Below are 24,949 nucleotides of genomic sequence, written 5' to 3'. Positions count from 1 at the left end.
AAAGATTATCAAATTACTTTGCACACAAGTGAGAGGGAACTAGAATGCCTTCTCTTTCCCCGTCAAACTTATTGATTTCCTCGTACGTCTTCTGTCAACATTGGTAGTAGTAACACATTTAATCTCATAACATACAGTACTGTGCAAAAGTCTTAGGCACCTAAGATGTTTCACAAAAGCATTTGTCTTAAGATGGTTACTCAGCTTTAATTCAGCTTTAGTGTCAATAGAAAATATAACTGTCCCAAACATCTATTTGTAAATAGAAAAGGTGGTCACACTTGTATGACATTAAGTGTTAAATTAAAACTATTTATGTCATTATTTTTGAAGACATCCACACTATGCAACATTTTTCCAAGTGCCTAAAGGTTTTGCACAGTACTGTAACAATATGAAAGGATTTCCAGCCATGCATATTCCAAAAAGTGATGGTATTTTTGACAAATGAGTGCCTTTGTGTTTCAATGATATGGAAGGCTATGTTCCCTAGACATTTCAATGTGTATTTGATTATTGGCATTTCAGGAAAAGGCAAAAATGAGGGAAACATTCAGATTGGTATTTGTAGTGAATGTCAAGCTTTAGTGTTGGTACACTTCTCTATATAATGTCTGTTTGGTAAACCCATTACGGTTTATCACAACCCACACAAATTAACCACAGAGACGACTCCACTCTTTATGCCAGAAGTACCATTCAGCACCTTAGCATGCGTAGCGTGCAATTTCGAAAGAAATTGTCAAATTAAGTATTAAGACTTTTTTTTCACCATTCCCTCAGATTTTTACTGAGTATTGTTATGTGGGTAATACATTAGATAAATGTAAAGTAGAACCGTGATGTAGAGGCTAAACATGAGACAGATGCTGTAAAATTGTGTAAATGTCACATTTTGTTTTTGTTCATGTTTGTATTTTGTATAGAATAGTGTGTTATAGGTCAAAAGCAGTGTTATTCTGTGAAAATTCTAATTTAAGAGAAAGTAAGCCATGCATGGTTCGAACAATAACAGATATATCATCAGGCGCCATTTTCAACTAAGGGATAAATGGAGGGAGCCTGTGACGTCATGATACCCTGTGAATTTATCTTTTATGCCATGTTTCATGTGTTTACGCAGCACAGACTTGAAACATTGTCATGCATCCAGCCACCCTGCACTCCTGCTCAAATGGCTTTTGATATGATTGCACTTGCATACAGAAGAGTTTCACCCATTGCTACAAGTGCCATAAAATGTTGGTATTAGTAAAAAACAACAACAAAAAAAAAACATCTAAAATATGAAAATTTGACCTCTAAATTCTAAAAGGAAAATGAATTTACTGTACTTCGCAATAAAAAGCTTTTAAAGCAATACTCGGAACACTTGAGTTGGACTCTTTCTTTCTTGGTAGTAATGTACTTGCTTGAGCATAGACAGCACTGTTTCTTAAGCTACTAATTGCATTAGCAACAAAGATTCCACATAATGTTGTTGACATGAGAACTAATTGTTGTGAAAAAAAAATGACTGGCTATATATTACTTTGTTTTACTCAACAGTTAGTTCAGGTTCCAAGAGTACTGATGTTCAATATATCAGCAATTGTACAATTCACTGTTTGTATCACACTCCACTTGTCCATGTTCGTGGCTTTCTAACTAGTGGTTCACATTTTGAAAATGATCATTCATTTTGATTTTATTTACTGATTAATTCAGTGACCATTTCTGCATTGCATATTAACACCAGTATGTGGCAACAATATAAGTGAATCACTGGCCAAGTTTGGAAAGGTTTACTACCATACTATTAATATGTCTGCCACATAAAGAGAGAATTGTTGTATGCAATTCCAAACTCGACCACGCTGAATTACAGCCATGCAGATATTCAGAAAAGCTCTATTGCTTGGGTGATATACCTATTACTTGATCTTGTTCATTTGAAGCCATGTTAACTAGATTAACTCAGTCATTCACAAAATCCAGGGATATAGTTGTTAGACATATCACCACCTTTATTTAGGGTCATGTACAGCAGATGGTTCTCTTGCAATGTCACCAAGCTCTTCTAAAACGAGCTGTGACAACAGAAACTGATGGAAACTCATTACAATCGTAATTGTATGACAATTTTAGTGCAACAACAGACATGTAACATGCCTAATGCAGTAAAGATGTTGGTTGTACAAGACCATACAAAAACAACCTTTTTGTTTTTGTTAGATATATGTATGGCAAAAGTAAGTTTGCATTTGTCCCCATTACTTTTTTCGGCAAGGACAGAGAGATGCCATGAAAAAAATAAAATAAATCAATGGTAAGTCAAAAGAAAACAAAAAGCAAATAAGCTCAGGTCACAGAGAAAATAAGACAAAATCCAAAGTTTAGGATTCATGGTAAAATCCAGTGCAAACTATGTCTTCTTTTCTGCAAGATGAAAGCCAGCTAAAAACTAAAGAGAGATAAAAGTGACTATATTTGTATATATATTGATTCCTAGCCAGTCTATGTCTACACAATAGCTACACAAAGTCCCTGAACAATAGGGTCTGCACAGTACTAGAAGAAATTACTTGTAGAAATTTCAAGTTGGAAGGTTTTCTGAATACAAACAGTAAGTCCGCTCAACAGTCTGCTGATGAACTTTTGTATTGCTCAGATTTAGTATCTCTATAAAGCTGAAGATAGCTGAACTTTTCTTTTTTGCAGTTTTAAATGTGCACTTTTTTTTCAGGGCTGTAAATCAAATGTCATTTCCAAAGCACCAAAGTAAATATATATATTGAAAATAATAAAATCTGACCCAGCTTTAATTCAATGAAAAAAAAAAAAAACGGAATGACATTTTTTAGTGTAGTGCAGTTTACTTAAGGAATTGTCACTCTTTTACAGTTATCTGATATGTGATAAGAGAAGAGAGTGTATCATTAACTGACAGCTAACTAGAGTAAACCCGATGTTAAAAGCAGGTTTTAAGACAATTTTAGCCTATGACACTTCAGGCAAAATAAAAAGAACGAAAAATATCTTCCTGCTTCCTACAAAAATGGCTGATGATGTGAACAGAGATTTGTCTTTGTTGTTCCTTTCTTCAATCGTGTTAAATAAAAATATATATCAAGCATATGCCAGTTAGGCACTCATGACGTGATAATAAAATAAGTGCGTGAGATAATAAAGAGTGCTTGCATTTCCCTCACATCCACCTCTGGATTTAGGCTTAACATTGCACAATATTATGTAAATTGCGTCTTTTAAAAATTAAACATCTATTTTTTTTTTTTGTTTTGCATCGTTTCAAACTTCATTGCATATATATTCTTTGCGAGATTACTTGCACTGGCAAAGTACTGTCAATTTAAACTATAATACCAAATGAGTTCATTCATCTATCTGCCCAATTGACCAGTCCTTGTAGGTCGGGGCAAAATAAATTAGCCATACAGGAAGAAAGCACCCAAACTCAAGAGATGGAGAAGCACACTTACAAACGATTAAAGCTTATCATCCACAGTGTTTTTAAAAGCCTCAAATGGTTCTATCAAAATGTAAACCCCACTTATCTAAGCCAGTCAGGTAACTGGAGCTTCCATACTTAAAAAGTTTTTTAAACTTGTATTTTTTTTATACATTTATATATATATATAAAGAATTAGCTTACTGTTGAAATGTAGCACCAACATTTTCATGGCAAGTTTTGGGTCTCTAGACTCTGTGGTGCACTTAAGAGATAGTCAAGAGGAAAAAAAATATAATAAACAAACAAAAGAAAAGAAATACCCCAGACCAGAGGCTGACCAATCGCAGTATTTCCCCTGGGAAGAAAAAGTGCAGTCACAGTTATCTCCAGGACATAGGGCAGAAACCCCTGTCTCCCAATCTTCCTCTGACACAGCTAGTGGGTTGACTCCAGCATCTCCATGAGGAAAGTGTCAATGGGGGTGTCTCCAATCAGTTTAAAGAAAAACAGGTGCTCCAGACACTTAAGGCCAATGGAACGCAATGCAGGGAGCCTGAGGAGGAGCTTGGCAAACCTATGAATAAGCAAGCAAGCAATTGAAGGTGATGTGTCATGGAATTTTACAAGCTTTTTCCCCATTCTCTAATATCCCTAGTACAAGTATTCAGCACAAGAGCTTGTTTAATTCTAAGGACACTATACAGCCGTGGCCACAAGTATTGGCAGTGACATACATTTTGTGTTTCGCAAATGTTCTGCTTCAGTTGATGTGTTGATTCACATTGTTTCTGGATTATTGTGCAGACTGATCAGATGCATTTTAAATAATTACACAAAGCTTCATTGGACAACATTTTTTAAGTAACTTCACAAAAACCAAAATTTCACAGTTTTTTGGTCCTGGCACAAAATGACCAGCCTACATTATTTCACTAATCATATCAGCAGCACCTGGGAAAGTGTGAAGAGTACTAGTCAGGTGAAATCACTCTATCATTCTGATTGGATTATAAGAGCAGACTGTTTGCTATAAAAGGTGGGAGGAAGTGCTTCCAATCATTGTGTTCTTTGTTAGCAATGGTTACCTCTTAAGAAAGACGTGCAGCCATCATCGTTTTGCATCAAAATTACCTCACATGCAAGGAAATTGCTGCAAAGAATTTAGCACCTGAAAGAACCATTTACCGGATCATCAAGAACTTCAAGGAGAGAGGTTCAACTGCAGTAAAGAATGGTATCAAAACGTCCTGCAAGAGAGACTTCTCCCAATGATCCAGGAGAATTTGGTGCATTTTCCAGCATGATGGAGCACCATGTCACAAGGCAAGAGTGTTAATGAAGTGGCTCGGAGATCATTACATTGAAATGTTTGATCCATGGCCAGGCTACTCCCCGGATCTTAATACTCCCCGGATCTTAATCCCATAGAGAACCTGTGGTCAATCCTCAAAAGGCGAGTGGACAAACAGAAGCCCACAAATTGTGATCAAATCCGAGCTCTAATAAGGCAAGAATGGATCGCCATCAGTCAGGATTTGGCCCAGAAGCTGATATCCAGCATAGCAGAGTGAATTGCAGAGGTTATGAAGAACAACTGTCAACACTCTTTTTTGCCAATAAAAGCTTTAAAACTTATTAAACGCTTATCATTGTTTTCCAGTATGCCATAGAAATATGTGAAAAAAGAATCTACAAATACTGAAGCAGAAAACTTTGCAAAACACAAAATTTATGTCACTGCCAATACATTTGGCCGTATATTTAAATATATTTTGGAGCAATAAACACTGATTAACTATTTAAGTGGACTTCGAAAATTGTACTACAGAATACACTGGTACACTCACCTCCCCTGCTGATCTGGGTACTTCTGCTTGCAGTAGGCCTCCAGGGACGCATACACTTTCTCTCTGAGAAGCTCCACCTCACTGGTGCTAGTCAAGCCTTTGGCATCTTAGAAACAATTATGAAAAATAAGGAAAGAATGACTTATAGACAATTTTCCTCTTATGGACAGAAAAAGTACAGATAAAACAAGTGAAAATCAACAGAGCTTACTCACCTGGGTTAAACAGAACTATGGCGCGCAGACAGCCAAGCTCTGTCTTATCCATTTGCATATCACGCATCTTACAGACCAACTCTGTGAGCACCCTGAAGATATGTCCAAAAGAGAGAGAGGAAACAAATCATCATTCAATGAGCTCAAAGTCAACCCACTGGCAAATTTACAGTCCCCAGTGTCTCCATAGACAATTACTCAAACATCAAGGATAAAAGCAGGTGTTACCTGTCGAATAAGGCTCCCACCTCTGTACTATTTGCACTCTCTCTGTAAAGATATCAGAAAGAAGGGGTGGAAATATTTAGGCATCTAACGATTTGATTCAATTTCAACTCAAGGAGACAAAATCTAAAACAATTCTGAAAGCATCTAAACTTGTCAGCTAAGTATAGGGGCAGAACTCTTGTGCAAGTGGCTTGTTGCCAAACTCTGTGTAAAGAATCTGCATAAAATATAATTAAATTATTACACTGTAAACCCTAATGCTGAAATTACTTTATTGTTTTTGAGTAGGGAAAAATTATATAAAGTTCAAATAAATAAACTTTGAAGAGATCTTTCTCTTTCGAGTTCACAAAACCGACACCATTTAAGTAACCTGATTTTGTTTTATTGTTTTGAGTGTAATTAATTTGTCTTTTCAAATCCCTATACTTGAAGTATTTAAATTGAGCTTACATGGTATTTTTAAGTTCATCTAAAGAGTTCAATTTAAAGTTAAGTGCCATTAAAGGTGCATTCAGTAATTTGGGGCTAATTTAAAAGGTTTTTCATATGAAAAAAATTAATTGTTCGATCCGAATGGTGTACACTCACATGAGATGAAGACTGTTCTCATAATAGTTTTCTATAAAAAGTGTTTTATTCTACATGACCCCTTCAATGTGTTTCATCATGTTGAAATGACATGACCCGCTATGTTTCACTAAATGTCGAAAAAGAGAATCCTCATGCTCGTTGGCTACCATCTATGTAGATACACTTTGTTAGTGCAGTGTTGTTTGGTGAAGCGAAGAGCAAAAAGAACACAATGGAACATACTTATAATCGAGCTTTAGAAGCAGAGACAACAGGAGATTCAGTAGCTGTACTGCAGAAGCGTAAAAGGCCCAAAGCAAGAAGACAGAAAGACTGGCAAAGGCAAAAAACAAGAGTAAACATCGGTACGGCATACACAAGGTGAAAGATTTGATGATGAAGAAAAACATGAGTAGTGATATTGATTTTGCTTCTTTTTTGTTGGACAGTTAAGACATTATTAATTGTTTAGACCACTCTATAAAATAGTATCAACTGACTTTACAGAAAACTCACAAGTTTCCCTCAAACTTTTTTAAATTACGCGTGTAAACATAGTATGTTAGTTATGGGCAATTTTCAGCAGTGTTTACAAATGCAACCAGAATGCAACTTGTAATTTTATTTTCTTTGTTATCACAGTTATAGAAAGGGGAGCACTTCTACCTCCTCCTCAATGAAATGGCAAATGTCTTAATTTGTTTAGTAGCTTGGCACAGTGGATTTTGGGTAAACCGTGAAGTTGGTTTTCCTGGAAACAAAACAAGTTCTTCAAATACAGTATGCATGGGCATGCTAAATTTGATCATCAAAACAATTCAAATTTTCCTTTACCATAACATTGTGTATCACTAGATAATTGAGGTTTATTTCACAATAAGCAGTTCTCTAATAAAGGCAACAACTGTCTTTAGAAATAACTTGAAACATGGACAGTCTCCAAAGATTATTGATATGAGTGACAATAATAATCTATCCTTAACAGTAGAAGCATTCTCACTTGATTTGTGACATTTGTTTTTAGGCAAAGCAATAATATAATATTAATACAAGTACTAATAAATAACTTTAGAAATTACCTCAAACGCCGACATTTTCCAAATGCAAACAATATTCCAAAGCTGACGAGGCAGCATAGACGATCATGCTGATCCACGTCGAAAGATGGCAGTATAGCGTCTAACACAACTGTAATATCAGTACTTAAAGTACATGAAGAGCAATGCTAATGATAGCTAGATAACTACTGAATGCCCCTTTAAAATGTATGAGTCAGCTTACTCCTTTCAAGTTAAGAGGAATTAACATCCATGTGTAGTTCAAAATCTGAAAGTTCAATTGACTTAAACTTCGAAGTTTATGAAAACAAAAAATGTTATGTAACTGATTTACTAAAAATTTTTAAGTTCAGCTAACTTATTAGGGTTTACAGTAGGGATGCACCAATATGAAAATATTAGGCCGATACAGAGACAGTTTCCGAGCGCAGTTTCCAAGTCTGAAAGGACATACTACAAATGCAATTGCTGTAGTTCATCCCCACTTTGTATTACAGGCATAATTATGGTCTCGAAAGGAGACACTTGGAAGTTTGTTGTTAAAAACGTTACATTTTATAAAAGTCATGAAAACAAATTGTTAGAAAAGCTCAAATTCATTGTAGTTATCAATTTTTTCCCCCAGAAATATTTAATAATATAATAATTAAATAATATATTAAACTGAAGTTGTTGATGCATAGAAACATAATGGGAGTGAAGCCACAAGTCTGATATTGTTCAAATTTGAGGATGATAACTTTAAAACTCATAAATTCTATGAATAATTTTCCAAGATCATGTCTTGTGATTCTGGCCACAAAGAGCATTCGCACCTAAATACAGAATAGTAAACATGATAAAATAAACATTATCTTGTGCATGTATTTGACTTCCAATCATATTCGGGTTGTTACAGCAGTTCTCATGTGGACTGCAATCATATAATGAGGCACAAAGCAGATTATTGGCAGGTGAAGATAATAGCAGGTACAGCTCTTCTGCAATTACAGCTACAGAACTGTCAATAATTGTACATAAATACCAGAGAATGCATGGAAATAATAGACAAACCATATATTTTTGTAATTGTCTATTTATTTACAATAAGTCTCAGCAGTCAACTGATTAGTTTTATGCTTAAAACATAATTAATCCTACTATGGTATGGGATGGGGAAGTCCCTGTCATGTGGGCACTGAGGTATGCATGATGTCATAACGTCCACTTTATCATCATCATATTTGGAATGAGAAATGAACTTGTGCACTTGAGCTTTTGTGGGATCAGCTAGACTGTAAGGTGTGTGAGAAGTGCCAGACAAGACAGTCACATCTATGGCAAGAGCTACAGGAAGTGTGGGGTGAAATGTCACCTGAGTATCTGGACAAACTCACAGCTAGAATGCTAAGGATCTGCAAAGCTGTCATTGCTGCACGTGGAGGATTTTTTTGATGAGAACACTTTGAAGTAGTTTAAGAAGTTCTGAAAATGTTTTTCAAATTGTAATAATATTTTATTCATGTTTTTAATGTCCTGACTATACATTGTGATCAGTTCAATGCCACTTTGGTGAATAAAAGTACCAATTTCTTTCCATAAGAGCAAAACTTTACATTATTCCAAACATTTGGCCGCCAGTATATAGGTAAGGCTTTCACAAGTGTCACGTAACAAGGTTTTTTCCTCATTAATGTGAGAAAGTATAACAATTAAATATTACATGTTCTTTGGAATGCCAACCCTTCTACATTCTGTGGAAATCATTATTTCTGGATTGTGCATTGGAATTCAAAGAGTATTTACAAAGTGTGATGATAATTAATCATAAATAGGGTTGCAACTAACGATTATTTTGATAATCAATTAATCTAACTATTATACGGCGATTATTGTAAAGATTAATCATTACCTCTTAACCGATTATTCTGCTTGTGTCCCAAATAAAAAGGTTGAATTAAACGTGCTTGCTAACAATAAAGAGGAAAACTATTTTTTTTAAATACCTCTTAATGACATTCACTGAATTAAAGAGGAAAAAATACTTTTTACAAGTTTAATTCAGTAAAGAAATTCACTGCAAAAAAATCCTATTGTTATCAAGTGTTTTTGTTTTACATCTACTTGAGAAGCAACATATAAGATATTTAGACTTGCTTTAAGAGAATGAATCTTAAATATTTTTTCACTTGGTTATACTTCTGCGAGTGCAATAAAGACAAAATACAGGTATATTCAAGATCTATTCTCAAAAAGCAAGTCTAAATATCTCATATGCTGCTTCTCAGGTGAACGCATCTTATATTCAATATTCTCAGATAATACTTTTTTCTTCTGCCGTATAGCTGCTAAAGAAAATTTACTTTGTTTTAAAAGAGTTTTACATATTTATATTGGAAAACCAGCCAAAACAAAAACAAATCAAAAACATATTTTGTTGGAGTGTATAGTGTGACGAACCTTTCACCTTTCTGTTCACTTCAATCCATCTTTAACTCACTAAAAAACAAACTCTCTCATATTAATAAAGCTGCATATAGCCTATTTTCTTCACAATAAGAAATGCACACTGACATATATTATGGTTCAATAAGTCGCAAGCCATCAAGTTCTAATCTAGCTTTAGCATGTGCAGGCTCGAGGGATGAGCGTCCCCGCGACAGAGTGTACATCAGCTGGGTGCATTTTCAATCTCTCTCCCTCAGATAGAGTCGGAGCTTGTAGTTATTTACATGATCTTCTTCTGTATTTTATGAACTTTAATAAAGCTATAACACATTAAATATAACTGCATTTAAGATGTAACGTTCGGGGTGTTTCCTTTAAAGACACACGACATGCAAGTTTTGCTTCAGCGGAGCGGCAGCTCCACATATTCCACAAGGAGAGTGCCTCTGTATTTACTTACTTTGTATTTTTGCATTATAATTCCATCATACTTTGTGATCTATATCACCTGAAGCTGTTTGGAAAGTTTAGGGTGCATCTGGACTGTGAGCTGTGTAATTCTTCCTCTCCTGTCAGGTGCAAACTGCAGTGCTGCTCTCATCATTCGAGTTTAATGTGATCTCATGTAACATTAAATAAAATCAAACAACTATTCGACAACGAATGTCGATAACGTCGACTAAACATTTCAGCCCTAATCATAAATGAACAAGCAGACTTTTATGTCTGTGTTTTCATGCTTAAACCAATTTGCCAATGGTTTTAATTTGGTCATTAATTGGCCGATAAATATCGGTGCATCCCTAGTTTACAGTGTAATTAATAAATTATAATTCCATACATTTTTGTGGATCGATCCAGAATTGTTTGAGAAGATACATCAGAGAATCTCTAAGTTAAACCTCTAAAACTACTACATTATTGAACAGTAATTAACAGGTATTAAATAATAATAAACAAGGAGTGCAATCTGACCTGTCAAAGAAGGCCTCCACACCCAAGTTGTGAGAACTGTCTCTGGGCATATGAAGATCTGTGGCCAACAGAATCTCATCCTTCACGCTGATGGAGCGATGAGAGAATGCAGCAATCAGGAGCTCATTCCATCCTGTGTTACAAAAACATAAAATATTTTTAATGATACATTTTGCATTGACACTTAGGGTTAGTTCACTATAAAAAAATCTTTTTTTTAAGGCAACATCTCCAGTAAAGAACAACTTCATTTTAGGTCTTTTCATCCCACTATGCTACCGTATGGCTTGAGAAAGCATTTCATTTTAGAGGTAAACTATTCTTTTAATTTAGGAGATGATTTTGTCCAAAGCAACTGAGTGTTCAAATAAATATTTATTTTTATACAATTTCAATTGTATATAAATTATCAAATACACTCGCACCAACATATTGAATATTTAAGATATACATTGTATTGTGATTTGCTAGGCCAATAACCAAGATAGACAACAGATTATCCATATAAGCACTGACAAAATAAGTATGATAATGTCAGATGCTCATACCAGCCCTGAGCAGAATGACTTGGTCGTCCAGAGGCAGCTCAGAGAAGTGAGGGATTCTCTTGGCCCACTCCACCAGAGTAAACAGCTGTTTGTCTGCAGTTTGGCAGATGTTAGTGACTGGATCATTCTGCTGAAGAACAGAGAAGCCACAGAATCAGTGGAGGACAGTTAACAGGGCAAATGACACTAGCACTTCTGGAAAACATGAAGTGGATAACTGGTAAGACTCTGATGGTTCTCAATACTCTCTGTCTTGGTCAAACCGTTTTTGGGGATATAAAACTACAAACATTGAGAATTCAACAGCATTAAAACAGCTTCAAATACCTGTTGTTTTGTTAAACTGCAGGAAACCGACATTGCCTCAATGTTTGGCATAACTTTACAAATTAATTGCTTACAACCCAAATTCACAACTTGTGAAACATTACGTCTCAGGTCATGGTTGACCTAAATGTTGTTATACGTAAGAGAAGGTAAGATGAAACAGGAATGCTACACTTTCTGCATGCATTGCTTGTGGGAACACTGTCATCTTTCATAGAAACACAAACAAAAAAATGAAAGTTTTGAAAATACAATACTTTGTAGCCCGAGGCACATACAGACAGCATAATGTATTTATTTAATTATATAGCAGCCTTTTTCAGTTTTATAAATATCTTTGAGTCTTGTAGCAACTGGCTTTTCCGGATTGAGAAGCTATCATCATAGCAACACAGAAACATTTCCAAATAAAAGCTCCATCAAAATAAAAGCTCAATTTAAAAAGAAATATATACGATAGAAATGGATCACTCCTGTATAGTTATTTAATATTCACTGTAATACTAATATTAATAAATCAATAGTAATTGTATTATATTTAAGCAATATCTTTGTTATGCAGCACTTTATTTGGCAAAATGTAACTCCAATGTTGTATATTGATTGTCCTGTGAGGTTCATTTGATAAAAATAATACAATGTTATGTTGACAATTAATTTTTATATTTTCATTTGATTTTAGTTTTAATCAATTCATTTATTTAAACACCATTTTGATGATAAAATTGAAGTAAACTGATGATATGGAATTTCAGAATAAATAAAACAAAAAACAGGTATCAGACTTTGAATCTGCGAGTACCAAAAAATAAGTATCTGTACTCATACTCAATAAATGGTATCAGGACATCCTTAGTTTTAAGGTTGCAATTTCTGGCAAAGTTTAAACATTGTTTGTCAACAAGTCTATACTGGCTGAAAAAAAAACAGGCTCACATGACAGAATTATTTAGCAATAGTTACAACATTAACATTTGAATTAACAACTGTATATTTCCTTATTATATTTCGTAACAAACTAAGTTCGAATAGACAAGCATGCCCAATTAACCTATGAGGTGATAACTTTTGCCAGTTCAACAATGGAAAACTAAAATCAGTCAAATTACTTCACTTCAGTTGTTTCTTCTAAAACAACAATAAATTGTAACAGATATTCAAACAAATTGTTAATGTCGGTTAATTGATCAACCATCTGTATCCCTATTCAGTTTCATTGCATCTTTTATCCATACAATGAAAGTAAACGGTGACAGAGACTGAACATTCTGCCAAATATCTCCTTTTTTTGTTCAATGGAAGAAAGTCATACAGGTTTGGAACAACATGAGGATGATTAAATGATGACAGAATATCTCTTTAATCCCCAGCCATCAGTGACATTTAAATGCACGTACTGAACCAGTGGCATCAGAATGCAGGTTTGTCCTGTGCTCTACAGCTGTCTCAGCCTCCAGGATCTTCTCCACTGGCATCTCCTCATTCACTGCACTGCTGCACTCATAGTCCCCATCCCGCTCCCTATTCTTCTGACGTTCTTCCTGAACAGCTGCGGGAAAATAAAAAGACAAGGCATTTAAGAAGGTGTAGCCTAGCTAAAGATCTGTATTAATAAATTAAAGGTTGTAGGTTCAAACCCCACAGGGGGTATAAAGTGACACCTCTGTCTTTTTTAAGCTTGAAAGTGTTGTGCATACTATGGACAAAACTATGGGCAAAAACAAAATATCATGGTTTGTGTTCTAAAGATGTCATATGAGTTTGAGACAGCATAGGGTGAGTAAATGATGAGAGAATTATTATTTTTGGATGAACTATCCCTTTAAGATCTGGGCTGGTATATAAAAGGTGGTAGGTTCAAACCTTACAAGGGGTAATCCATTGAGACTGTCCCTGTCATATGTACTGCAAGTTGTTTTGTATAACAGCGACTGTTAACTTACTTATAACCACTCAAATGACACATTCACAGGTAAACACTAGGGCTGGATATTGATATAGATTTCCATATTCGATTCAGATTCACAAGCTCTCGATTCAAACTCAATTCAATTCTATATCAATTCATATGGATACATTTCTGTTACAATGCCTCTCAGCTAATGCTCTTAATTTGAAAGTTACCTTCTAGGCAACCTTTCTAGGTACAATTTAAAGATATTCATTTTACAAATTATAATTTATCAATAGTTTTTCATCAATCTGTTCACATTTTAGCTTAGAAAAATGTTCAAACTCAGTCCATTCCATCAGTTCATTTCTTGAAATTGGACATATTATGTTGTTTATATATTTTGATTCATTTTTATTGTTACGTGCATAATTCATTACTATTTACAAGTATTTACATTGTACAGCCATGGTCAAAATTATTGGCAGTGACATACATTTTGTGTTTTGCTAAGTTTCTGCATCAGTATTTGTAGATTCTTTTTTCACATGTTTCTATGGTACACTGGAACAAAATGATTTTTAATGGCAAAAACATTCAATATATGCAAAGAGTCAATATTTACAGTGTTGACAGTTGTTCTTCATACCCTCTGCAATTCACTCTGGTATGCTGGATATCAGCTTCTGGGCCAAATCCTGACTGATGGCGATCCATTCTTGCCTTATTAGAGCTCGGATTTGATCACAATTTGTGGGCTTCTGTTTGTCCACTCGCCTTTTGAGGACTGACCACAGGTTCTCTATGGGATTAAGATCAGGGGAGTTGCCATGGATCAAAAATTTCAATGTAATGATCTCCGAGCCACTTCATTATCACTCTTGCCTTGTGACATGGTGTTCCATCATGCTGGAAAATGCACGGATCATCACCAAATTCTCCTGGACCATTTGGAGAAGTTGCTCTTGCAGCACGTTTTGATACCATTCTTTATTCATGGCAGTGTTTTTGGGCAGAATCGTGAGAGAGCCCACTTCCTTGGATGAAAAGCAACCCCACACATTGATGGTTTCAGGATGCTTCACTTTTGGCACGACACAGGACTCACGGTAGCGTTCATCTTTTCTTCTCCAGACTAACAATTTTCCAGATGTGCCAAATAGTCGGAAGGGAGCTTCATCAGAGAAAATATCTTTGCACCAGTCTTCTGCGGTCCAGTCCTTGTACTTACTTCAGAATTTCAGTCTGTCCTTGATGTTTTTCTTGGAAAGAAGTGGCTTCTTTGCTTGCCTTCTTGACACCAGGCCATTGTCCAAAATTCTTCACCTCACTGTGCGTGCAGATGCACTCACACCAACCTGCTGCCACTATTGAGGAAGCTCTGCACTAGTGGTGACACGATTCCGTAGCCGACTCCTCAGGAGGAGACCATCCTGGCGATTGCTGGACATTCAGAAGAACCTCTCTCCTTGAAGTTCTTGATGATCCTGTAAATGGTTATTTTAGGTGCAATGTGAGGACATTTTGATTTCCAAGCGATGATGACTGCACGTCTTTATTTAGAGGTAAGATTGCGAACAAGAACACAATGATTGGAAGCACTTCTTCCCTCCTTTTATAGCAAACAGTCTGCTCTTATAATCCAATCAGAATGATAGTGATTTCACCTGACTAGTACTCTTCACACTTTCCCAGGTGCTGCATATATGATTAGTGAAATGATGTTAGCTGGTCATTTTGTGCCAGGGCAAAAAACTGTAAAATTCAAGTTTTTGTGATAAAGTAATCCCTCTGCACAATAATCTAGAAACAATGTGAACTAACACAACAACAACTAAAGCAGAAAACTTTATATGCATTGGTAATCGGTAATCTTTAAGACAACCAGCATCAGCAAGTGTGGGCATATTACGAGAAGACATGTGTAATTTCCTCAGTGCATCCATGTGTTATTAGACTTAAAATGTACATTTTTTGTTGTTGCTTTTAACCAACTGATTTTAAAAAACAAAAAAGGTATTAAAAGAGACAATATTCAATGTCGTATGGATCTGTGGATCTCATCTTTGGACACACAGAATGAGTCAAACCAAACTTTTACTCTCAACATGCAGTGAATACTCAATACTACTATACTACTCAAATCACTAGTAAGTGCAATCTGAACATTTACTAGCCAGTGGCTAATCATCAACATTTTTAGTCACATATCATGAGCTTTGGTTACACATGTGAGTGATTTACTTGCATTATAGAGGGTTGCCACATAGAGTGAAAGATTGATCTTGGGAATTAGGAATCGATATCATTCAAACAAAGATTGTGATGCATCGTAAAATCTATATTTTTGTCCAGCCCTAGTAAACATCAAAGACATTTTGCAAAATCAAGAACAGATGTTAGGACGGAGTGACTGATTTGTTGTGTATGACAATCATGAAAAACTTGCTTTTTCTTTAAAAAAAGAATACAATCTAACCATTTCAACATCAACATCTTTCAAAACAGCACTTTTGCCCCACCCACGGAAGAAGTGCTTTCCATCAGCTGTCAGGGGCTGCTGACTGATATTTGTTCTTTCATTGTTTGACTAAAACCAATCAATCTGTCTCTGTCACAGTGTTCCACCCAACATTTTCAGTGGCTGACACAATCACCTCATATGGGAACAATGCAGAATTTCCATCAACATAATGCTGATTGTACATTAACAATACCAACAATAAACTACAGCAGTTTTACAGAATACTAAAAACACCACCTGAACAGACAGCTAACGCATAAAGTTATAACTGATCTCTACACAGCATTTGATGTGCATTGTGCATTGTGACAGAAACATATTCCAGAATATTCCCCGCGGCCAATAAATTGGCCGATATTTGGTATTTTTTCAGTATCAGCAAATACATTTCCCCGTTTGGATGATTGGTTTAGCAAGCTGTGATGGTGCCGAGAATCACTCGTTTGCATGTTAAGGAGCCATCTGTGACATGTAAACGACCAATAACAGATTGTTTTGTTTTTACGTGCCATCGTATTACAACAATATACCCGCTTGCAACACAGTCTCATTTAAGCAGCAGGGAAGGGCAACTGGCACTCAAAAAATATTAGATTGAAGACTGATTTTAGTACATTGAAAGTATTCATGTGAAGATTGCATTCAGGCTAGGGTGTTATATCTACTATCTACCACAAGAGGTCTCTTGTTCCAAACAGTTACTGTTCGCAAAAATGAGTAATAAAACAAGAGAATTGACTACGAAAACCACGTTTTCCAGTCAAAATGGAAACAGTTTTTCTGTATACAGAAAATATTTATGCACTAAAATGTTATGTTCTTATATTCAGTATTGTTATTGATGATAATATTTACATTTCGGTAATAATAAAATATATTATCTTTTAATGTTTTCTTTTTAGTTTTTTTTTGAATAAGCAACAATACCTTTCTGAGGTGGGGTTGTAAATAGGATTCTGGTTGGAAATGTACAGACAATACAAATAAGACATTTCATTTAATTATGTTATTTTATATATATATATATATATATATATATATATATATATATATATATATATATATATATTGTTATTACTTCAGTAGTATTGCTTGTCAATGAACATGTATTTAAATTCATGTTAATTGACAAGCCATACTATATATATATACAGTATATACACAACCATTCCAAAGTTTAGGGTCACTTTCTCATTCTTTATTTATTTTTATTTTTTCACATTTTATAGTAATAGTAAAGTCATCACAACTATGGAATGATAGAAAATGATATATGGGAATAATGTTGTGACTACAAAAATCCAAAATAAATCAAAACTATGTTATAATTTAGCATCTTCAAAGTGGTCACACTTTGCCTAGATTTTGCAGACATGTACTCTTGACATTTTCTCAACCAACTTCTTGAGGTATCACCCTGGGATGCATTTTAAACCGTATTGAAGGTGTTCCCATTTATGTTGGGCACTTATTGGCTTCTTTTCTAAATTATTCAGTCTAAGTCATCGATAAAAATAAAAAATAATAATAATCTATAAAATGTTAGTATTGTAATTAAATAAATTATTATGTTGCAATTATATTTGTGTCTACAAAACTAATTTCAAACATTTAAGCATACACCTTCATATCAAAAGATTTTTAAGATCATGAGAAACATCTCTGCTCTGAGCTGGTTTAAGTCTTATTTTTCGGATCGCAAACAATTTGTTGTGCTGGGTGGCTGCAGATCTGAGGCTGGTATGGTGAAATTTGGTGTTCCTCAGGGTTAAATTTTGGGTCCCTTACTTTTCACTCTTTATATTTTTCCTCTTGGCCAACTCTTGAGGTCTCTAGGTCTTGATTTTCATTTTTATGCGGACGATACCCAGATATATGTTCACTCAAAAGCTGATGTAAATGTGGCCGTATTACATCTCTCTAACTGTATCACAGTTATTAAAAATTGGATGTCTGCTAATTTTTTATGCTTAAATAGTGATAAGACTGAGGTGATGCTTATTGGTTCGCCCCACCAGTTACGCAGAGTGCAACCTGTAGCGTTACAAGTGGACGGCTCTGTAATCCAGTTCCAATCAAAATTAAAAAACTTGGGAGTAATTTTCGATTCTAATTTAACATTCGATCTTCACGTATGTAATACTGTTAGAGTTTCTTTTTTTCATCCTAGAAATATATCCAGATTACGGCCCATGCTGTCCTTTCCTGTAGCTGAAAAATTTATTAATACTCTGGTTTTTTCTCGAATTGATTATTGCAATGCCTTGTTAGCAGGAGCATCAAAATCTATTCTGAACAAACTTCAGTGGGTACAAAACTCTGCCGCACGTATTCTGACTAGGACAAGACAAAGAGATCATATAAAACCCATTTTAGAGATCTTGCATTGGTTACCGGTTAAATTTCGTGTTGATTTTAAGATTCTGATGTTGACGTACAAGGCATTGAATGGACTCGCTCCTCAATATCTCGCCGAGCTTTTAATGCCCTACATCCCAACACGTAATCTTCGCTCTGCTGATGCCGGTCTTTTAGCTGTTCCGGTAACGAAGCTAAAAACAATGGGTGATAGGGCATTCTCTTCAGTCGCCCCAAAGTTATGGAACTCCTTGCCTTCCGAAATAAGATTTGCACCATCTTTGAAAAGGTTTAAAACATCCCTTAAAACTCATTATTTGGGTAGAGGTGATATTGGTGGTTGTTAATGAGATGTATATTATGGTCTTAATCTGTCTTGATATTTATTTATAATTTGTTTTTAGGTTTGTAATCTTGTGTGAAATATTTTGTATTGTGTGATCATGCCTTTTTATGTGTTTTTTTACTTTTAATTTTGCTTATGTAAAGCGCTCTGAGAATTAACTTTTAAAAGCGCTATACAAAATAAAGTTATTATTATTATTATTATTATTATTATTATTATTTCAGGCAAGTGACCCAACACTTTTGAATGGTAGTGTATTTATTAGTTTTTATAGTAAATAAAATATTTAAAACAAATTGCATTAGTCCTGCTTAGATTACCAACAATAATGAGGAAATTATTGTGGATTTGTAATCCAGCCTTTTGGTAGAAAGGAGAAAAAATGTTGGCCCTCATCAACATCAAAGTTGCTCATCCCTAATCCATCTACACCAACTACTTCATTAAATCAAATGTACATATTACCTTGTTGTTCAGTCCTTCACGTGTTTTTAGATCCTCCAATAATTTTTGTAGGCTAAATAACTGCTATTAATGTCATATTTAGTGCTTAACTAGTTAAAATAAAAATCGTAATATGTTTATTAAACTCCAAGTGTTTTGATTTAATTAAATATATAAAAATCAGACACTCTGCACTTAATGTATGTGTGCAGATCTGTTCTCTTTAGTGAACTCATGATAGGCCCATGATAGTGTTTTAAAAGCAGTTCTGTGCTTATAAACACAAAAATTGCTTCTTGTGCTCATAGATAATAGACATGCTCGATTTCAGTTCAATGTTACATGCTCTCTAGATTCTCTAATTTGTGTAATTCCAAATATACCTGGCAGCTAAAAGTTACTATACAAATCTAAAATAACACCATTACACTGGGTTTATGTGGATAAAAGAATGTGAGAATTTCAAGGCATTAAAAGGATATTTTCATCTCAGCTACAAACAGAACTCAAAAATACTTCCTTCAGTTTTCAGAAAAAGGCCTGAGTAAACTGAGTAAAAACCAAATAGCATAGCAATGCCACATGCAAGTTATTGTTTAAAAACATCATTATAATTACTAGCTATTATTATTATTATTATTGTATTAGGCCTTTTTGTGAGAATTTGATTTCTAATGCACACATACATCTGTGGTGACTGGAAGTATGAGCACTGTTGTTATTCCTTTCACACTTTTATATTTTAACAATTTCATGTATATGGGATGACTAAACAGGTAATCTACCTATCTTTTTTATTTTAAAAAACAAAGTTAATATTAAATATTTTGGGTAACAATTATGCTAAATAAAAGTTAATTTATTTATTTAGCAATTTTATGTACTATGGGTGATATCCTATGTATATCGGCATTTTATTAAAAAAACCATTTCGGTCAATTACTAATTAATACATGGCCCGTATTACACATAGCTAACTGATATTGGCATTATATTCATGCTGTATGGCTAGAGTGGAACTGGCTCCCCCAGCTGAGCCTGGCTACTCCCAAGGTTTTCTTTCTCCATAAACCAACATCCTATGGAGTTTGGGGTTCCTTTGCCTTGCTCACTTGGGGCCTAATTTTTAAGGCATGATGTTCAAAGACTTTCTTCAATGAAACTGCTCAACAAAGACTTTAAGAAATTGCAGATAATACAGCATAATTTTCTGTAAAGCTGCTTTGAAACTATGTGTATTGTGAAAAGTTCAATACACTCTATATTTAAAAGAGTGCAAAATAGAAGCATCAACACTAGTGGACTATTGCACCCCACTGTACTTTTAGAGGGGTGTTGACAGGTACTCACCTTCTCTTTTCATCCCTGAGGCCAGGCACTTCTGATAGCGGCAGTACTGGCAGCGATTGCGTTGGCGTTTGTCCACCAGACATTCCTTGTTGTCCCTGCAGGTGTAGCTCAGGTCCTTCCGAACTGTGCGCTTGAAGAAACCCTTACAGCCCTCACAACTATACACGCCATAGTGCTTACCTGCACACATAACATAACATTCACATCTGTCACCCTCACCCACCACTCCTGTTTTAATATAGTCACTGCACATCTATAATTATCAAGCTGCTAAATTCTCTCAATTTGCACACAGCTATGAAAGTGTCTCACTTAAACCCATTTTCTTGAAGTGAAGGAGATACTTCCCGCTTTGTTTCTCAAACATGTCTCACCTGTTCACATTTCTAATGATGTATATTAAAGGTGGGGTATGTGATTTGCAAAACGGCCGGCAGATTTTGAAAATACACAACTCATAAGGTCCTACCTTCTCTCCTCCAACGCTGGCCCTGACTCCACCCATTCGAAAAACATGGACGCGCAATCATGCACGAGCGAAAACTCAGATGCGCGAGAGCGAGCCAGGCTAGCATAGGTTGGAGTTTCTGCATGACGTCACCATTTACCTGCTAAGACCGTCAACATGGCACAACATTCAGCGGTAAGTTGCACCAGATATTATTAACATTCAACAGTCACATAAATCATTAGTATTGTTAGAAAATTGATGTTTTTGAAATGTAAATATATATTGTATAAATATATATAAAATATATAAAAATATATTGGACGTCCTGGTTGTCACCGAAGTTTATGGCTAAATATAGGGCTGACCGATATAACGTTATCAGATGAGATTGTTATGCGCATCTCGTCAGTAAAGCACATAACATAAAGTGCATTCATTGATTAGTAAATCGCCATCAGCTGCTTTCAGATGGAGCGGCGTATACTACACAGAGCCGTAGTTCACTAACAAGCTGGGCCGTGATAATGAAGGGTAAATTGCCCAGCTTGTCAGTGATGAACTACAGCTCTGTGTAGTAAATGCCGCTCCATCTGAAAGCAGCTGATGACTAACGGACACGTAGCGCCAGGGTGGTGGGGGAGGGGGCATGGTACGACCGTTTGATTGACACATTTTCTGTCCAATGATTCTAGATGGTCTTGAAAATGATCGGCTGGAGTTTTTCGAGTCCTGCCCGTTCCACAGATGATTAAATTGCTTAATTTTCATTTCAGTGCTTCTAATTTACAGCCAGTAAGTGGGTTAGGAATAGGATTTCAAGTTATTTTGAAAAAATGGTCAAAAAAGAAAATCACATACCCCACCTTTAATATATAATGCACCACTATATTTTATTATCCCTTGTACATCTGTATACATATATGTTTATATCCATAGATTCCATATTTCATTAAATATGGCATCTACCCTGACTACAATTTATAGAAGACATGAGTTTGGAGTATTCAAATGCTTAGAAAGGAAAACAAGGCAAAATAAATAATTTTTATGCCTTTTAAGTCCATATAAGGACAATTTGAAACCTCTATCTTCTAGTACGTACCAGAGGAGCGATCTCCACAAATAGCACACAAGCGTTTCTGTGATAGCATTGGACCAGATCCACCAATAGATTTCAGGCCAAAAGGTGGTTTAACATCATCAGAGCTGCTGACAGCATGTAACCCAGACACAGACATGGAGGAGTTTATCTGTAAGAAATACAAATAAACAGACAAAGATGTGACGAGAAAACCAAGCTCACCAAAGAGTAGCAATACAGCCTTTTTATGATACTGGGGGATGATAGCGTCCTGAAAAACTTGGCTCACGTGAGGGTTGCTGTTTGGGCCATAGCCGATGGATGGGGTGCCAGGTACACCGGGAGAGCCGATGGACGAGCTGACAACTGAGAGTGGCGAGTCTACGGAGCTTACAGGGCTACTGATGCCGGAGCTGGAGGGCGGTAAGGAGTTCATAGATGCGAACTACACTGGCCAATGGAGAGAGGAGACTGTTGACCTTTGATAATCTACTGAAAAAGAGATTAAAAGACAGACATTAAACAAAGAGGGATTTAGAGAGAGGAAAATACAATGAGCATAATGAAAGATACAGGCAAGACTTTTCATTAAAGCATACATACAGTGCATGAAATACATACAGTATGTCATTAAATCATCAGATGGTAATTAAAGAATGGACACTAATGGTACTGGACGTACATTGAAACGAAATACTAGAGCAAAGCTTGGCCCATACCCACAACTTTGCTTCTGAACAAATGTGTTTTCCTTAAATATAGTTGAAAATGTGGGAAATATATACTTTAGGCAATAAATAGAGGCTTTTTGTCTGCTGATGCGACATGGGGATTTCAATCCAAGTGGCAGATATGGCCTGTCTAAGGATGTGTTATAAACCCTAGCGAGTTACCTATGCCCTACCTAGACAGCATTTTTGGACATCATGGACCAGTTGAACGTTCACATGTTCACAATTCAGTCTATGATGTCCCGAGACGCTGTCTAGGAAGGTGATTCGCTAGACTCGAACCGTTCGAAGGTTCAATCTTGCCCATATCACCCAAAAATGCAGCCTAAGTAGGCAGCTCACTTAGTTTTGAAACACATCCTAAATCTGGTCACCGTTTCCCAAAAGCATCTCAAGTTTAAGTAGATCGTAGAAACCATTGGCGCCGATGTTGTCTACGATCTACTTAAGCGTGCGATGCTTTTGGGAAACCAAGCCCTGTTCCTTACATTCATCCCCACCAAAACTGGCACTATCAACGCTAATATCGTCCAATTCCATCCGACTGACAATATATCGCTGAAATAAAGATAAAAACATTAGTTACAGCGTCATTTTATTATTTTCTAACACATTTATTTTTTTATTTAAGACGCAGCGCTGAGTGCTGCTAACGTGCTAATGAAGGCTAACGCACTGTTTACGAGTAAAATAAAGCATTTTTATCCCTACAACAGTATTCAAAATACATAAATCACATTATTTACATACTAACACAATTTTGAGCAAAACTAATAAATAGCGAGCCAAAAGAATACAGGGAGCAAACGCTAAGCTTGTGTTAGCTTAGCCTAGCTCACCCAAGTGTTTGTTTGTTTGTTTTTCCGTCGTTTTAATGAAGTTTACAGAATTTACACAAGCACTTTGACTCCAATCTCACCCAACAAAATACCTCGTCCTCCAACAGCAACGATTCGGGTCCTTTACAGCATCGTTTAGTCAATATTTTACAGTTCAAGCCATAAATGTTTGCATCCATACAAATACCTTGTTAGTCAAGCCTCCTAGTGGACACTGTCAGTCTATTCGCTTAAAAAAATAAATGCAAGCAAATAAATAAATAATTATATATATATATATATATATATATATATATATATATATATATATATATATATATATATATATATATAATTATTTGTAAAATCTAAAAAAAAATAAAAAAAAGATTTGCAGCCCTATATATATATATATATATATATATATATATATATATATATATATATATATATATATATATAAGTATTTGTAAAATCTAAAAATAAAAATAAAAAAAGATTTGCAGCCCTTATATATATATATATATATATATATATATATATATATATATATATATATATATATATATATATAAGGGCTGCAAATCTTTTTGTATTTTTTTAGATTTTACAAATGACATGGTGTCCCGATTAATTCATCAGTGATTAATCGCAAATACAAATATTTGCTGAGAAAGCCCCTTATATAACAATAATTCAGTATCTAATGATTATACATATTTATATCAATATATAATTATGCATAGTTATCTCTAAATATTTAAAAATTATATATATATATATATATAGATAGATAGATAGATAGATAGATAGATAGATAGATAGATAGATAGATAGATAAAAAATATTCAGATAATTAAAATGCATTACATTCTTAATCATTAATAAGACAATACAAAAAGCTGCTTTAGAATACAATGTATTGTTTACTACCATATTATTGATCTTAAGTCAATCATTGGCATACGGTTCACAGCAATCCATATCTCAAGAGAATTTGTAAATCAGTTTGAGATTTATTATGAGGGCTTGTTTAAGGACCCGTCAGTTTACACCTGCATCAGACATTTGTTTATTTTTTTTATTAATGCTTTCAAAACTTTTACATCTAGAGCCAAGAGGTATATTAAAACAAACAACAACAAAAAGGAAAAGAAATAAACAGTTTAATAAAAATATCAAATTGTTTACATATTTCAATACACTTTACAGCTTTCTTGTTACTCAAATTGGAAATTGTTCTTTGGTATTGTTGAATCTCTGAATTAAACATTAAAACTAATGGTTTATAACCACCATACTTACA

General features: G+C 34.9%; 1 protein-coding gene across 7 annotated transcripts; it reads right to left on the bottom strand.

Annotated features, from left to right (window-relative positions):
- Positions 1 to 1,988: 1,988 nt before the first annotated feature.
- On the bottom strand, positions 1,989 to 23,885 carry rxrbb (retinoid x receptor, beta b). Of its 7 annotated transcripts, none has more exons than XM_052144006.1 (11): positions 23,852 to 23,885; positions 22,384 to 22,586; positions 22,116 to 22,263; positions 20,563 to 20,742; positions 13,047 to 13,198; positions 11,323 to 11,452; positions 10,775 to 10,907; positions 5,742 to 5,783; positions 5,514 to 5,605; positions 5,299 to 5,404; positions 1,989 to 4,025 (listed from the first exon to the last, which is right to left on the bottom strand). In XM_052144006.1, the coding sequence occupies exons 2-11, from the start codon at positions 22,528 to 22,530 to the stop codon at positions 3,887 to 3,889; spliced, it is 1,269 nt and encodes a 422-aa protein (XP_051999966.1). In that variant the 5' UTR covers positions 22,531 to 22,586; positions 23,852 to 23,885; the 3' UTR covers positions 1,989 to 3,886. The 7 variants fall into 7 exon arrangements, with proteins under 7 accessions (XP_051999966.1, XP_051999963.1, XP_051999969.1 ...); XM_052144003.1 differs by having other exon boundaries at positions 23,757 to 23,875; XM_052144009.1 differs by having other exon boundaries at positions 11,323 to 11,449; positions 23,757 to 23,875.
- Positions 23,886 to 24,949: the final 1,064 nt, after the last annotated feature.

The sequence above is a fragment of the Xyrauchen texanus genome, chromosome 15 (genome assembly GCF_025860055.1).
Source record: "Xyrauchen texanus isolate HMW12.3.18 chromosome 15, RBS_HiC_50CHRs, whole genome shotgun sequence".
Lineage (NCBI taxonomy): Eukaryota > Metazoa > Chordata > Actinopteri > Cypriniformes > Catostomidae > Xyrauchen > Xyrauchen texanus.
The sequence above is the reverse complement of the archived record's forward strand: the minus strand, read 5'-3'. Positions and strand labels throughout refer to the sequence as shown.